The sequence below is a fragment of the Podarcis pityusensis genome (genome assembly GCF_964106645.2).
Source record: "Podarcis pityusensis genome assembly, chromosome: 1".
Lineage (NCBI taxonomy): Eukaryota > Metazoa > Chordata > Lepidosauria > Squamata > Lacertidae > Podarcis > Podarcis pityusensis.
In genome coordinates this window covers 10,917,957-10,935,787 of record NC_138028.1, presented here as the reverse complement: position 1 = coordinate 10,935,787, position 17,831 = coordinate 10,917,957, and the positions used below count along the sequence as shown (strand labels likewise).

General features: G+C 41.9%; 2 protein-coding genes across 2 annotated transcripts in view; one reads left to right on the top strand and one right to left on the bottom strand.

Annotated features, from left to right (window-relative positions):
- Positions 1-2,193, top strand: part of BTBD6 (BTB domain containing 6) — a 3,752-nt gene extending 1,559 nt beyond the window's left edge. Inside the window, exons 2-4 of the mRNA XM_080989193.1 lie at positions 49-139; positions 489-607; positions 791-2,193. Coding sequence (XP_080845319.1) covers positions 49-139; positions 489-607; positions 791-1,823 — 1,243 coding nt within the window. The 3' untranslated portion in view covers positions 1,824-2,193. The remainder of the gene's footprint in view (positions 1-48; positions 140-488; positions 608-790) is intronic.
- The window catches only part of BRF1 (BRF1 general transcription factor IIIB subunit), a 200,807-nt gene that overhangs the window by 128,227 nt on the left and 54,749 nt on the right, over positions 1-17,831 (bottom strand). The window contains exons 4-5 of the mRNA XM_080976442.1: positions 17,007-17,038; positions 5,131-5,203 (exon numbers count right to left, since the gene is read on the bottom strand). Coding sequence (XP_080832568.1) covers positions 5,131-5,203; positions 17,007-17,038 — 105 coding nt within the window. The remainder of the gene's footprint in view (positions 1-5,130; positions 5,204-17,006; positions 17,039-17,831) is intronic.

The window sequence follows — 17,831 nt, the reverse complement described above, 5'->3', positions numbered from 1 at the left end:
TGCTCAGCTGCGGTTTTAACAGCATCCTCCTTTTCTGTAAACTTGCAGGAACGCGCTCATGTTCAATAACGAACTTATGGCGGACGTGCATTTTATTGTGGGCCCAGTGGGGGCAGCCAAGAAAGTTCCTGCTCACAAGGTTTGTGGGATAACACTCAGCTTTCTTTTCCCCTGCTATGGGGTTCTATTTGTTCTGTTCTCCATTGAAAGGACCCGTGTACCATTCTACATGCCCCAGCTCAAATTTTTCTTATTTATAGGATCATCCCATATTATCTTTGCAAAACGCAATTAAGGAGTTGTATAAAACATATAATATATTCTCTGACACTAGATAAAATAAATTTACACTCGTGTACATTCTAAGTTTTATAGCTAAATGGGGAGGGGAAATACTCCTAAAACTGAAATTATTATATAATTCTACCTACTTAAATATAGCTGCCTACAACCATGGCTGATTTTCTTTTTCTTTTTTTAAAATGCAGTATGTTTTGGCAGTTGGTAGCTCTGTCTTCTACGCCATGTTTTATGGAGATCTTGCAGAGGTCAAATCTGAAATCCATATACCAGATGTGGAACCTGCAGCCTTCCTAATCTTATTAAAGTAAGTGGTAGTAAAGATAACTTGGATGAAAACAAAGCTTTTCAACAGTCTTTCAGCAGCTTGGGAACATGGGCTTAAAGGCCTTTAAGGATGGTTGATGTTAAATGATTAGCTGCAACCATATGCCTGTTCTTTTTAAAAATGGGATTATTCTCTCTCCTTTTTTTTTTTTTGCATCAATAGGTACATGTACAGCGATGAAATCGACCTGGAAGCAGACACTGTGCTTGCTACTCTGTATGCAGCCAAGAAATACATTGTCCCGGCATTAGCAAAAGCTTGCGTCAATTTTCTGGAGACCAGTCTAGAGGCCAAGAATGCTTGCGTTCTGCTGTCTCAGAGCAGACTCTTTGAGGAGCCGGAGCTGACGCAGCGCTGCTGGGAAGTCATTGATGCTCAGGCTGAGATGGCACTAAAATCGGAGGGCTTCTGCGAAATAGATCAACAGACGCTAGAGATCATCGTGACGCGGGAAGCCCTGAACACGAAGGAGGTTGTGGTGTTTGAGGCAGTCCTGAACTGGGCTGAGGCTGAATGCAAAAGGCAAGGGCTGCCGGTTACGCCAAGGAACAAGCGGAATGTATTGGGGAAAGCTTTGTACTTGGTACGGATCCCAACCATGACCCTGGAAGAGTTTGCCAACGGGGCTGCTCAGTCCGACATCCTAACGCTTGAGGAAAGGCATAATATTTTCTTGTGGTATACTGCTGCCAATAAGCCCAAGTTAGAATTTCCGCTAACAAAGAGGAAAGGACTTGTACCCCAAAGGTGCCACCGATTTCAGTCCTCCGCCTACCGTAGCAATCAGTGGAGGTACCGAGGTCGGTGTGACAGCATCCAGTTTGCTGTTGATAAAAGGATATTTATAGCCGGACTGGGATTGTACGGGTCGAGTTGTGGGAAGGCGGAATACAGCGTCAAAATTGAACTGAAGCGGCTGGGGGCTGTTCTTGCCCAGAACCTGACGAAGTTTACCTCTGATGGATCTAGTAACACTTTCTCAGTATGGTTCGAGCATCCCGTGCAGGTTGAGCAAGACACCTTTTACAATGTGAGCGCCATCCTGGATGGCAATGAGCTGAGTTACTTTGGACAAGAGGGAATGACCGAAGTACAGTGTGGAAAAGTGACGTTCCAGTTCCAGTGCTCCTCAGACAGTACCAACGGCACTGGAGTGCAAGGAGGGCAGATACCTGAACTCATTTTCTATGCATGATGCATTTCACTTAGAATGTATTCCGGGACTGCTCTGCATATTATGGGATACTCTGACCTGACTGCAAATATTCCAGGGCGATTTGGAATGTTCCGCTACTTTTAACTGTCTACTTACCATCTGGCTATCAAACTAAGTGAAGGAATGCTCTTGAATTTAATCTTATTTTATTTATTCATAAGCTATTTGACTTAATTATTGAACTGCAACATGCAGGAGGGGGAAATGTTTTAAAAAATTTGCACGTGACGTGCGTTTATTTTGTATATAGATAAACTAACTTGCAGACTGCAGCTGGCTCAAACAGAATGTTCTAAAGTAGAGCGGTTTGAGAATCTGTTGAATATAAAACATTTTTACTTGTCCTAGATACCTGTGTGCTTTGCTGATTACTGGATCCATGGTCCCTTGTGTTCACATTAATGTTTGCATATAGTACGACTTAAGAGGCTCAACGCAAGGCTGCACTCCCACACCCATTTATACAAACCTAAGCTCCACTGGGTATTAAAGACACATAGGCTTCCACTACAGTCTTACATTTGCAGTTTATTCACTTGGGCATTTCTGCTAGCTGAAATGTACAGTCCCTGATAACTATGGTCCTATTGGGTCCATCAAAATAAGAGATACAATAAATGTACCAATTTCTCTTGATACAGGACTGTGCTGGCACAAGGTGCCATAAACCTTTTGTGCAGCTCAAATGGTTGAAATCTCTGCAAAGAGTTATATTAAGCTAAAATCATTGCGCTCCAATACCAATGGATTACTTACTAAACAACTATAGTATCTCAACCCTGTCATTCTTTTTGTAAGGTTAGCCAATAACTACAGGCAAAAAAGTTTTCTTCAGTCTGTCAAATGAAGCAATGCAAGCACATCCACTTGGTTTTCGAAATCAAAAATTATAGCAAACTGTAATCTTATTCATGTTTTCCTGAGAATAGGTTATTTTGAATTTAGAGGGATTAACTTCTGAATAAGCAAACACGGGGTTGTACTGTTACTATTCGTAGAATTTAAATACCTTTTAAAAATTGAGTGGGGGTGGGGAATACTGTCTAAATTAGTTTTTACAATACAATAAACCCCCAGTAGGATACTGTCAGTTCATCATATACCCTATAGAGAAGGCTCAGAAATGAGCCTTCTCTCTCAAGATATTTCACAATCACTTTAAACTAGAAAGTGGGATATATTTATTGCCTCCGTTTTCACCTATATAAACTCTGAGCTAAAGCAACTGGAGATCTGTCTCTAATTTCAAAGTTTACTTGTTTTCTTGGTGGTTTTGGCAGCCATGATGCCCTTTTACTAGAACAGATCCTGAGAGTTTGCCATAACCAACACGTTTTCAGAACATAAGCTCAAATTGATTGTTGGGGTTAAACATTCGCATCTGAAGCAAGACTCAGTTAATTAGGTAACATAGAAGTTTAGAGTGAAGAAAGAAAGTCAAACGAGCCAAGATCTAAAGAAAGTTACAGCTAATTCTTTGCATCCAATGGAGTCATAAGCTCCACTGTGACACATTTTTGCACCTAGGTATAACTTCACAAAGTCACAGTCAAATTTGGGCATATACCGCGCCCCAAGTAGCTCTTTGGAGCCTAGACAGCATCTTTACAAAGATCACCATGACTGAGAAGCCAAACAGCTTTTGAAATACTTCAGCATCATGCCAACGAACTCCTACAAAACAATACTCAGCACAAATATATACTGATGTCACTGATGCAATATTCATTGTAAGATCAAAAAATGCAAGATGCTTGGTGTGCTTTAAAAGAATATTTGTATTGCCATTGTCCCATTTCAGTTAATTTGACAACTGTAATGTTAGCTGGTCTCTGCATAATTTCCTGAATAACTTGGGTATCCTGAGAAACCAAAAGCTTAAATATTCTAGTAATCATGTAGGACAGCATGCAATACGTACAAGATTTCGGAAGTAGCTGGCACAGCTTTATGGATAAGAGTACAAGCTACGACACCCCCGTTTAAAATCTCACCTCTGCCATGAACTGCCCAGATGACATTAGCCAAGCCACTCTCAAATCTTTGCCATCCATTATGGAGTGTAACCTGACCTATGGTGTTATTTTAAGATGGCTGGGGTAGCATATGTAAAGTGTTCCGGACACTCTAAAATACTATAAAAATTCTAAGAATTATTATTATTATTATTACAGTAGATATCAGAGTAATTACCAGACAGGTTCTGGGCAACAATTACACAAGTGCCTTGATTAATGTGGACTAACCTGCTTGTAAAAATTAAATGCAGTTTTGTTTTGTTTTTAAAAAAGGTTTTTGACATTTAGTAAATTTTGGGGTTCCCTGGCATGTCTTGCTTCCTCAAAATACTAGAAATTCATTTGTAGAAGACAATAATCAGCAAGCTTATGACTTGCAACAATATGTATACGTTTAACAACATCACACACACAGCAGTGCTGTTACCATTGCTGATACATATCCTTACAGGAGTTAATACTGCCTGGTAGTGTGATGCCAACAGAAGGCATTGCTGGTTTATACATCCATAGCACTAATAGTGCTTGGAAACAACCCCCAGAGCGTCTATGTTTAACACCAGTGTTACAACCACTGCCCAAATCTGCTTTGATTTCTTGAGGTTGTTGATGAAGCACTGACCTTTTAAGGTGGGTTACATCAAAGCCAGCCAAATATTGACCGACTTCTGTCTGAAGTAAAAGAGCACTTTTAAAGGTATTTTAATCTCTTTATTATTTCAAACCAAGAAGATGGATTATTCACCTACACATCCCTCTTAGAGGAGATCCACATACATACACAAGGGTGTGATGCTGTTTCTGAGCAGATCTGCTTCCAAGAAGCCCAAGTGGCTGAAGGGGTAAGTGCTGGTTGCAATACGTCAATGTCTAATTGCAAAGTCTCCCACACTAAAGGTGACCACATTAAATATTTGCTAAGATAATTTGCATACTGAATTTCAATCAACAATTTCATGCTTTTTTAATCCGAGCCTGTTCGCTTACTTAAAATAAATAAATAAAGACAGAAGTAATTGGAAGAAGGAGCCTTATCTTGCTCATACTGCTGATAATAAACTACTTAAGATTTTCTGTTCTAAAGTTACCTCTGTGCTTTTAATTGGCAGCTTTCATCTCTGGACTCCTTGGATTTAGTATTAAAATGTCTTCTACATACAGGTTAAATTGCATTATGTAATTTTTTTTTTTTTTAGCTTGAGAAGCTGCCATGAAATCATGGCACAAGTATACCCACGTACCGAAAGTCAACTCTTATTAAAAAATACCTATAGCTGGAGCATTTATGCAGAGCTCTCTGGCCAACAGAAGAAAAGTTTTTCCCAGGACGTAGACATTCACCTGTGTAAGGAAGGGGAGAAAGGGTACTTTGATTATTAAGCAGCAAAAGTTACAATATAATAATAATAATATTTATTACGGCCATAGGCCCATACAAAAAGTTACAATGTTCTTGTACAGAAATAAAACTGTGTCCTGAATATGTTTTAAACAAGTGTTCACATGTTTTAAACATATAAAAGTATAAACTTCTGGTGCTGACTATTATTTACCAGTCTCATTGGCATGTGCCGGATTTACATATAAGCTAAACAAGCTATAGCTTAGGGCCCCACTCTCTTGGGGGCCCCCCCAAAAAAAATTAAAGGAAAAACAACCTGGATGTACATTTCCAAAATATAAGATAAAAAACAAATAAAATAAAACCTACATACAGCAACAGTGGCAAATGGCTTTAGATACCTATTAGGTGCATAAATTATCATACAGCATATACTCAACACTAGAAACAGTGACAATTTGTTGTTGACAAAGGACAACTGGACATAGAAAGGGTCCCATTACCTCCAGTAGCTTAGGGCCTCATCAAACCTAAATCAGGCCCTGCTCATCAGGCAAAAATATCCACATTGAGTCATAATACTGTGGTGACTTTGCACTAGCAGAAACATTTCCACTCATGTGAGTTAGGGCACCCAATTTTCACCAATTCCCTCTACCCACTGTAGACTCTTGTGCCTGCCAGAAAAATGTGTCTGAAGGCCAGCCAGCGTGGGATGTGGCACAGAGAGAACAGGCACAAAGAGCAACATGGGATACAGCACAGAGAGAGATACAGTGGAGAGGCTGAGCACTGTCAACAAGTGGGTTCTGTGGCTTGCACCATCACAAGCACTTTCCACTAGGCCAAAACTACGATTGGATACAACCTAATAAATAGAACTGGAAGCTTCACCGCATGCCATGTGTGGCCTTTGATAGGCTACCCATTTCATGGAATGAGGGGAGTTGGAAGGGAGCACATCTAGCCCAACCCCCTGCCCACCATGGGGCTCAAACCAAAGGCTCTTAGATTAAGAGTCTCATGCGCTACCGGCTGAGTGATCCCAGTTGCTAAGCACTTTGGTAATTCTCAGATTTTTTTGAGCTTGAATCACAACCTTCGTAGTTCATACACGGACACACACGCGCGTGTGTGTGTGTGTGTGTGTGTGTGTGTGTGTTCGTATATGAACCGTATATGGAGCCCAGGGTGGAATCGGTGTGCAAATGTCAATATTTTCCACTTTCTGAACATCCATTATAATACATAGATACAGATGATTTCAAATTGCTGTTCTGAAAGATAACACATTTGGGGTATTGGGGGAAGAAAAAGACTTCAACCAAGTCAATGGGAAAACAGAAAGGGGTGTCAGAAATTGTACAGCAGAGGGTAGTGCAAAAGTGGCACTCAGTAAACCCAGATGCTGATCAGGGTTTAACAAGCTGATCTCAAAGCTCCTTCAAGCTTTCTTTTATAATCTGTGGACTACCTATGCTTGCGGGGGGGGACCGACCCCAAATTTCACTGGCAGTAATCATTCTCATTTCATAGTTATTTATACTTAGTATGTGTTTTTTACTATGCAATAGGTTCTATAGAGGTCCTATCAAGAAAATGGCTTTATAGGTTTTTATGGGAAACTGCTAAGAGAAGTGAAGTGCTTTCTCCAAGTTACAGTTCCACCCTCTTAATAGGATGACCTGCAGCTCTAAGCCTTCTTATACTTCCTCATGTACAGAATAATCAATAGACACTTCTGCCTACTAGTTCTCTGCCCCTTACCATTTTTAAGTGGAAAGCGAGGGGGGGATTCACTGTGCTGCTACAAATTAAATCCAGCAGAGCAAGAGAAACTTGTAATCAATGCCAAATGTATTGCAAGGAGGGAGGGAAAACAAGTAAGCGGGGTCAGAGCTAAGGTTACCAGACGTCCCCGTTTCCCGGGTACAGTCCCCGGAATTACAAATCAGTCCCCATACAAAATTGAAAAGTGTCCCCGGATTTATTGAAAAAAATCTGGTAGCCTTAGTCAAGGCACAAAGCTGAAATTGCTACCAATGTTTACGGGCACCAGCATCTGGAAGTGTCCCCCCCCCCAAAAAAAGACCCTAAAATATTCAAGAAGCTTCACATCAGATATCACATTGCAATGCATTTTGCATCTTTCTCCCTTCCCACAGCCTTGAAAAAGCGTGGGATTATCGTCAAACTGCGTCTTGAACAGCACTTGGACTGAACTAGTTCAACTGGATGAAGTTCACAGAAGTAGTTCAAAAATGAACTACACCTGAAAGTAGTTCCCATAATTGCCAGGTCACCTGAAGGCAAATTAACTTCATTTGGTAGAACTTGGAAGCATATCTAGTTTATCTTCACATACACCCTCTGTACCCCCCAGCAGGAGCCCTGACTCTATTTAGCTTTTTTTTAATGGAGGCAATGTTCTAAGGCTTATTTGGCAGATATATAAGTTCTTCTGTTGCTAAGGAAGCTTAGTCGCTTAATCACTCTTGCTAAGCATCCAGAAAGAAGGAATGTGAGGCATTTCCTGTATCTTCTCTGAGAAGATATTTACTCTCTTCCAACAGGAGCAGCTTGAAGCAAGAAATACAGGTACAGAGACAAAGTGAATGATGCCTTGTGCCTTTAACTGCTGTGTGACTGGCATAAATTAAACAGAGTAAGCCTTTTGTAGTATGGAAATAAAATTATGGGGAAAGATCCACCTGTTAACATTCTGCCAGTTAGACATCTTATTACTGAGTGTGACCCCAATATAATTTTGGACGCTATACTCTACGGCTGATCGCCAAAGAATGGATGCTTTTGAATTATGGTGCTGGAGGAGACTCTTGAGAGTCCCACAGACTACAAGAAGATCAAACGCATCCATTCTTAAGGAAATTAGCCCTGAGTGCTCACTAGAAGGACAGATCGTGAAGCTGAGGCTCCAATACTTTGGCCACCTCATGAGAAGAGAAGACTCCCTGGAAAAGACCCTGATGTTGGGAAAGATGGAGGGCACAAGGAGAAGGGGACGACAGAGGACGAGATGGTGGGACAGTGTTCTCGAAGCTACGAACATGAGTCTGACCAAACTGCGGGAGGCAGTGGAAGACAGGAGTGCCTGGCGTGCGCTGGTCCATGGGGTCACGAAGAGTCAGACACGACTAAACGACTAAACAACAACAAATACTCTACAATTCTATGATTCTAAGATAAAGGCAGCACTACAATTTATTTTTCATTTTCCTCCTCTATCCTGCCAAGTTTTTTTTTAAGTGCTTGGTACAGCTGGTGGTCACACCAAAACATGGTTTGCACTAACCACAGTTTTGAACAAATCATGGACTGAGGTTCCCAAACTAGGGTAAGCCATAGTTGCGTATTCTACCTGTTCAGTTGCTCCAGTTTCTATTAGGGCAAGGGCTTCCCAGAGGCAGAGTAAAAGCTATAACTATGGTTTCTCAAGTCACACAGCATACCAAATCATACTTTATGTAAACCATGGTGTTCAAATCCCATCCATGACTTCAGAGTCTAGTTTGTTATTAGCAAGCCAGTGCTTGCTTACTGAGATAGCATACCAAGCCATGGTTACAATTACTTTATTATGGTTTGGTGTAAATTCACTCAGACTGGTATGTCCACTCAAATAACTGCAATTCACTGCCCTCTGCCCTCCTGCACCCCACCCCACACCATCTGCTCCAGAAGACTTCTGCTCAGACAACACTAGATTTTACCCATATTAGTTTACCTTGTTTTGTCTAAAGCTGGAGTCAGAAGAATATAGAGCAGGTGTGGGGAACCTTTAGCCCTCCAGAAGTGGCAATTGGCTGTTGAGAGTTGTAGTTCAACATCTGGAGGGTCAAACGTTCCCCACACCTGAAGATGGTGGATTGCGGTTTAACAGTGTCATTATTGTGGTACAGATCTCTCTTTTGATTATATCTGTCCAAAAAGAAACAACAGCAGAAAGTAAAATGACCTTAGACCAGCCCAGCATTGACAATTCTGACTAGCAATGATCCTCAACAGCCTTCAGCAGAGGGAGGTCTTTCCTATCGCCTCCTACCTGATCCTTTTTACTGGGAATTTCTAGGGTGTCCTACTACTGAGCATTTCTCCCTCCACACACAGACACCACAGACAATGATTCCTTTATTTTACACACACACCCATTCCCGAAGAAAAACTGTCTCTGTCCCTAATCTACCCTACTTCTTCCATTTGTACTCCAAGAGCAAGGCAGACAGCTTAGCTTTGCAAAAATGAAAAACAAAACACTTGATATCAGAGACCCCTGGGAATTTCTGATCTAAACTCTCAAAGTACAATTTCCCAGAGTTTGGTTTTGTCATCGATTGAGATAGGAAGCCTGCATGCACTGCTCACTATTCCATTGTTCCACTGGGTTTTTCCATAGACCTCATACATGTTTAATGCCAGTACAAAAAGTCAGCAGGAAGAAATTGGTTTAGAGTCCCTTGATAAGCAAGTGTTACTGATGCTTCAGCTCGAGAACACACACATGCTCACACTTCATTTTGGAATTATAAAGTATTTATAAGCTTGAATCTGGAGCTTTATACCAACCATGAGAGAGGGGATAACCACAAGGTACTCAATGTGAATCAATGATGGGGCTGCGTTGTTGCATTGTGTCAATTTACGGTGCTTTGCTGTAAATATTTTACAAGCATCCATCCTCTGCTCTCGGTCTTTTTCCTTTTTTTTTTTTAGCTGCGGGGCGGGGGAAGGAGGAGTGTCATCATCTGCACACATTCAAAATTATTGCTTCTTACATGGATTCCATCAAATCGCACAGGTGCATTTCACTTTTCGGTTGCCGCAAACTGCCTTTTCAAAGATAAATACATTTCTTTCCTACAATACTCAGATCTCCGCAGCACTGCCTTTGCCATAATCTCACTTTGGCAAGCCACTTTGCTCTTAAGCCTCGTTTCTCCATCTGCAATGTTGGAATTGGGGATCCGCAAATTTTGACTGGCTTTGGTAACCAAGCCAAAATCTGTGATCACCATCATTCTGCCCTCCCCTTCTCTGCAACCTCAATTGCACCTCCATGGAAGAGCAGGGGCAATCCCCCTTCCTGGAGGTGGGGAATATTCCTAGGCAGCAGCAGTGATGACCTTTCCCATAACTGCACTGAGCATCTAAAGCAGGCATAGGATGTTTTGGGACTACAACTCCCATCATCCCTAGCTAACAGGTGTTAGCATTTTATGCATCTGATGCTGCAGATGTGATTGGTGTAAATCACATGCCTGTCTGGGAAGACCGTGGGAACGGAAGAGAGCCTTTTCTCTCTTCCGTTGCGGGTACTGTTGGACTGTACTTTTGCTTTTACTTCGTCCTATTCTCTCTCGGAGATGATGAGAGGGGACACCATAATTCTTTGTCTGTACATAAAAGTTAAAGGGACCCCTGACCATTAGGTCCAGTCGTGACCGACTCTGGGGTTGCGGCGCTCATCTCGCTTTATTGGCCATGTGGCCAGCATGACTAAGCTGCTTCTGGCGAACCAGAGCAGCACACGGAAACGTTGTTTACCTTCCCACTGGAGCGGTACCTATTTATCTACTTGCACTTTGATGTGCTTTCGAACTGGTAGGTTGGCAGGAGCTGGGACCGAACAACGGGAGCTCACTCCATCGCAGAGATTCAAACCGCCAACCTTCTGATCGGCAAGTCCTAGGCTCTGTGGTTTAACCCATAGCACCACCCGCGTCCCTTGTCTGTACATAGTGTGTAAATAAATACGTAGATAGCTCTACGATGTCTCACGCTTCCTGCTGTGTAATGCTAAAAGATTAGTTTCTCATCATCATCCTCATCAGAGCAAAACAGGTTAGTCACTGAGGTGCAGATGAGGATAACAAATAGGACCCCTGTTTGGACTAACACAGACCTACCAGGGTTGTCATATGGATTGCTTAAAAAAACAATTAGAACACTTCAAAAAGAGCCTGGGAAATTGCAAATATTATTTTAGATAGCAAGCTCCGATTGAGCCTTTCCCAGCTTTCTGTGCAACCCAGAGTTTCAAATATCAAGCTGCATTTATCCGAAGCTCATTTGATTCCCAAATGATGAGATGCCAATCACAGTAGCACTTAGTCTATTAAAGACAACAGGTAAGTAGGGGGACCCAGTTGCAAATGCTTCATCATCAACAAGGTCAAGAAAAGCAATTCCAGGCAGAGCAGAGAGCTAAGGCACTCAAGCAACCGGGCTCCATATCAGGTTACCAGCTGTTCAAAACTTACTGTAAAAATAAGATCCACCGTTTCACTCTGGAGATTACAAAAGAAATATTTCAGGGAAGAAATAATTATTATCTGGTGACAGCCAGCCAAGAGAGATCAAGATTGTTTCCAAAGGTGGAATTTCAACATCTACTGAGACTATCAGTTCACTCTTTTGAATTATTTCTTTAACCATGCTATGCATTATTTCCTCATACTATACCAAGACAAGCAGTTCTCCGGACAATGTCTCCAATGACTAGGGTTTACCTTTGTGGAGAAATCATCCCAGTGAAAAAAGAGTTGTTAAAAGACTCTACTTTCAGAGCACAAAGCTTCAATACTGGATAATTCCTCCAGTTCTATCATTTTAAAATCTCAGCTCTCAATTTAGAGTGGAGTTTCTGCACAAAGCAACTTTTTTTTTACCCTTCAATTCCTGACTTCCATGGTGGGGGGGGGGGGGATTCACTATATTATATCTGCAAGCCTGAGCCTGTAAAACTCCATGTAACATCTAGTTTTTTCCTCCAGATCAGGAGAAAGGCAAGTGGCAATACAACCATCAAAGGAACTCGATGGAGAACAGACAAGGGTGGACCTAGCCTGCAAGGGCAAAAAAATCCAAAACTATTTGGGCAACATTAAGAAAAATATATCAAAATGGCCAGCAGCAGAACATCAACCAGAAAATTACATTTATAAAACAAGATGCATCACAAATCAGTAGATCACCTTAATAAACCAACAGAGCTGGAACACTGCTCAGGTGAGGCATTTTAAGCATGTGCCTAAATACAAATACTGTATGTGCCTGCCTGATATTCACTTTGGGTGCATTCCAAAGGGCAGGTCTCACCACACTAAAAGCCCTGGTCTTAGTGAGTATAAGTCGAACCTCAGGAACATAAAAATTCCTTCAGTAGTCAGCAAGTTTTCACACAGTTTAGGATGGGGTTGCTCTTTCTATTAAGAGTTTAAGGTGACCTTACCCCATCAACCCAATAAAACCCAGCAGAATGCATTATATTTATTTATGCACTGTATTTATAACCTGCTGTATACAATATATAAAAATGAAATCAATAAAAATTGCCCATAAAGCCATCATTAAAAACACCAAGAATTACTGATTAGTTGAAAGGAGGGGTGGGGAATGCATTTTTCAGACAGACCTTTGCAATCTAGTTTTCAAAAGCTGTCTGAAAGAAGAGAAGGATGGTTCCTGCTGAACTTCTACCGGCAGGGAGTTCCACAGGGCAGGGCCTGCCACACTAAAGGATCAATCCTTTGGAGAAGCCTCACAGAACCTCTGGGGCATGGGTAGCCACCTGAAGTGCCTCATCCGAGGATAGTGTCATCCCATTCGGACATGAAACTCACAGGTGTGAGCAGAGAGGGAAGTTCTTCCTGACTATAGTCACCACCAGTTTGTGAACAAAATCTACCCAGCGAGCTGTACCGTGAATAGATTTTTCTCTGGCCACAGAATTCTCAAAAGTCTGGCAAATCCAGACTTTAAATTTAAATTCCTAAATCTAAGAATTTAAGGAACCATTTCAAATATCAGCTTTAGACAAGACATTAAAGAGTTACGTGCGAGCTAATTATTACAAGTGTCATAAACCGAACAGCAAAGTCATCAAGCAGTCATCAACATAATCCTAATTAGTAGTTGACATTTCAACTCAACTACCCTTAGCTATAGTAAGCTACAGAAAATGTGGGTTAGTAACTAGCCTGAGCCTCTCACACCCACTTCCTCCTAGTCTGTATTTAAGCATATAACCATCATGGGCAGAGACAGGCAAAGGCACTTAAGGACCTGATCCAGCAGGATTTCCCCCTCCACCCACAGAGTGATCTACCTTCAATTGCCCCGTGGAAATAGGGTGTGTCATTTTACGCAGCAAAACTTAATTTTTGCAAATTTCTTAATGAGAGGTCTTAAAAATATGTTTTTGGATGTGATTAATTTTAATCTGCTATTATTTGAGGAACTGGACAACAGTTATCTTGGTAAGTCTACTTTTGATGAAGAAGCACATAAAACGCTTTCGGAAAACCAAAGAGTTTTAATTTTACCTTCTGAAAATGTCAAGTAATGCTAAATAATAATTAATAATAATAATATATCTGCAAGTGCTTAGCAATCATTTTTAATTATTTCCACGCACATTTACACACATTTTACTTACCAAGCAAATCTATGCTATATTAATCTAACCCAAATTTCTTTTGAATTCCAAAATCACGTTGCAACTTTTTAAGGTAAAGGTAAAGGTACCCCTGCCCGTACGGGCCAGTCTTGACAGACTCTAGGGTTGTGCGCTCATCTCACTCTAGAGGCCGGGAGCCAGCGCTGTCCGCAGACACTTCCGGGTCACGTGGCCAGCGTGACGAAGCTGCTCCGGCGAACCGGCACCAGAGCAGCACATGGAACGCCGTTTACCTTCCTGCTAGAAAGCGGTACCTATTTATCTACTTGCACTTAATTGTGCTTTCGAACTGCTAGGTGGGCAGGAGCTGGGACCGACGACGGGAGCTCACCCCGCCGCGGGGATTCAAACCGCTGACCATGCGATCGGCAAGTCCTAGGCGCTGAGGTTTTGCCCACAGCGCCACCCGCGTCCCCTTGCAACTTTTTAGGACCGCTCATTTTTGGAATTTGAAAGCTGAAAGATTCAACTGTTGAATGGCTACTTTAAATGTAAAGGTTCATCACTGTTCCACCCGATGTGTATGTCTTTAAGGGGCCAGAGCAAGGGCCAGAACAAGATAAGGAGACCCAGCTTTACAGCTGTGAAACATAGCAGGTGCTGCTGAATTGTATTGATTAAGCTGTGTCAGCAATTGGGTGTAGTATATAAGGAGCAGCACCTAGCTCTCCCATTACCCTGGGGGATGGGTTGGTGGTTGGATCTGGTTTGTTGTTGATGTATTTAGTGTAAATGGAGTTTTTGTTTTTCTTATTAATACCTTGTTTAAGTTATTTTTGAGTCCCTTTTTAATGCATGGTCTCCCCAGCAAGCTCTCTGCAGCGCTACCATACTGCAAATAGCCAACATCAACATGCCCTACTGTGGGAATGATCGTGAGGGAAGAGGGAACAAGCTTGTTTCCTCCTGCTCTGGGGGGTAGGACTTGAACCCATGGCTTCAAGTTACAAGAAAGGAGATTCTGACTACACCTTAGGAAGAACTTTCTGACAGAGATATTTGACAGGGGAACGGTCTCCCTCGAGAGGTTGTGGGCTCTCCTTCCTTGGGGTTTTTAAAGCAGTGTTTGGACGGTCATCTGCCATGGATGCTTTAGCTCAGATTCCTGCACTGAAGGGGGTTTAGACTAGATGACCCTCGGGGTCCCTTCTGACTCTAAAATCCTATGATTCCATGATCACCCCTTTTTCTTCTGTTGTTGCTCATTTTGACAGATTTTTTTAAGAAAAGGAAAAAGAGTGGGAGGGGAAAGAGTAGGCAAGAGAGAGGAGAAAAATGGACATGTATACAGTATTTAATAAGCAGACACCATGCTTTAGGCTGATGTCAAAAGTGAACCTGAAAAGGGTGGAAAATAGTGGGAAAATAAATAAATCCACCTGTCAAAGAGATTCAATAATCCAGAAGAGCTAAATGTTTCCTTCTATAACTATCTATCATATAATAAAAATCAGCATTGGCAGCCATGAAACCCCAATGTCTCTCTACCACCTCTGACATACTGCCATGTGGAGTCTATTTTTAGCATTGGCCCCTTTAAGAATAAAAATTTGTTAAATTACTGCATTTCCCAAAGGTTCTTTGAAGCTCCACGCAGTCGATGAGAGGATGCCAGTTACTAGAGACAGCTGGAGAGGCCAAAAATAACCTCTACCAGCTGAGTTGTGTATAGAATATTTTGATATGGGATGGTCATATCAAACACATGCAACACATATATATATAACTGTTGAGAATGCCAATCCTTACTGCACTTCTACAGACAACTCCGTGTGCACTTTCAGTCCAAATAGTTATCATGCAAGTATACCATTTACCAGAGGCTAAAGCTCATTCAACCATCAACCTAATTATTCAGAAAATATACAACAACCCCATGTGTATCAATCATTCTCTTTTCAAACCAACCCTACTAAAATATTTTCCCCCCCCTTTTGACCCATGGCCCTCTATTTCACATTTTCTATAATTTCATAACAAGTAAAAGCTAGTTTGAATGGTGCATAAAAGCCTACCCCAAGAGGGTATGCTGAATTTCCCAACTTCCATATTCCGAAGACAAAGGGTGCTAAAAAGTTGTAAAACTGCATAGAAAACATTAGAAAATGTGTGCCATGTACTTGCAGTTATATTATTGATTTACGTTTATATTTATTTAGCATCACCTGACATTTTCAGCAGGATTAAAACAAAAATTGGTTTGTTTTCCGAAAGCAGTTTATGCGCTTCATCTGTAGACTTAACAAGCTGAATGCTGCCCAGTCACAAAAATAACAGCGGATTTGCATTCCCCACACCCAAAAACATTTTTTAAGTCTCATCACTGATGAAATTTGCAAAAATTAAGCTTCATCCCATAAAATGGCAAGCCCTGCTACCCCAATCTTGTGCCACCCAAATGTCCTGGAGTAGAAGGAAGGTCGAATCTTGGTGGTAGATAATCTACTCTGCATGCAGATGGTCCCAGGTAGGGCTGGCAAAGTCCTCACCAGTCTGAAACTCTAGAGCAATGGTTCTCAACCTTTTTCTGACCATGGTCCCCTTCCAAGCTTGTTTCCTTCCTGTGGCTAAAGGTAGCTATTTAAATGTCTTGCTTGTAAATAGAACATGTCTTATTTATAATTTTTACAAATCCACTGGGAAGCCTGGTCACTTCTCGGTTGACTCTACTCTTGTTTTCTATTCTCTTCCACTTCTGTTTTCTGTTTTCTTTTCTGATTTCTTTTCTCAGTCACTTCTGTTTTCTTCACTTCTCACTTCCCTCTGTGGCACCCTAGTCTCGTGCCGTGAACCCTCCACTTACGTGATTTTCACCTGTGGCCCCTTTGGAATTTTCTATGGGGCCTCCAGGGGGCCATACAGCCTGCGGTTGAGAAACACTGCTCAAAAGCAGTGCTTCCTAAACTTGGTCTCCAGCTGTTTTTGGACTACAATTCCCATTATCCCTGACCACTGGTCTTGCTAGCTAGGGATGATGGGAGTTGTAGTCCAAAACATCTGGAAGGCACCAGGTTGGGGGGGAGGCAGGTATATAAAATCTGACCTTGGGCCACTGCCTCAGCAGCAAGTTCATTAGCATCACAATGATGCTAACTGTTGATTTGTTATTTGTTGAAGGGAGCGAGAGGCACCAAACACTTGATCTCTAATTGCATAGAACAATTATCCCCGATTTCCAACCCCTGTGATTTTCCTGTCCAGCACTGCTAAACCAAAAAAAGAGATAATTAAGGCTTCCTGAATAAGCACCCACGTTAGTAGCTCTTCACTTGCAAGGATTAATGTTTGAGCAGAACATTTGGAGAAAAGCAGATGCAGTACAATACCTGAAGGAGATCGCTGAGGTCAAGCAGCATGTCTGTGGTGGAGGTTAAGGAACTTAAGCACATACTCAGGCGTGAGGAGCTGCTGTTTGATTGGCAGCTGGGAAAAGAAACAAAAGCACTTTGCTCCAAATGCACATGAATAGGGTGTGTCATCTCCTTATCCTGATTCGTTAAGCAAGGTGGTTAGGAGTTTTCCAAACACACACACAATCCACTCATTCATAAGCGTTTAGTAAGGGTCTGCATCTTTCGCTGCTGTTTTATTAAGAAAAACGTTGCCTGGCATTTAAGCCAATATTCTAGTCAGTACAGAACGCTAATTTCAGGATGGAACTAAATGCTAACAGAGACAGGAGGTGGATCAAATTATAGGGGAAATGTTGCTTTATGAATGCCACAGATCCCACCATTCGCTTCCCCCAATTCTAACCAAATCATGCTCCCCAGACTTTCTAAATGCACCATGCGGTTATCGTAAAAGAGAGTCAGGTCCGCTCTGCTCCCCACCCCAGAATTTTAGAACTACACACTCCTCCTTTTCTATTAACATCCGATAAAACCGACACATTGTGCAACGTCATCAAACTGCAGGTTTGCGGGGGGCAGGAAGGTGACTTTGTTTTAACAAACCACCACGGCGAGTGGAACAAAACATTTGCTCCCGAAGGCAGAGAAAGGGCTCAAAAGTATTGGGCACACCATAATTGAGTATCAGGTGGTGGCACCTTTTGGAGGTTGGTTTCCAGAGTGTAAGAATGTAAGGAAAGCCCTGCTGGATCAGAAGGAAGGCCCACCTTGCCAGCATCCTGTTTTCCGCAGTGGCAG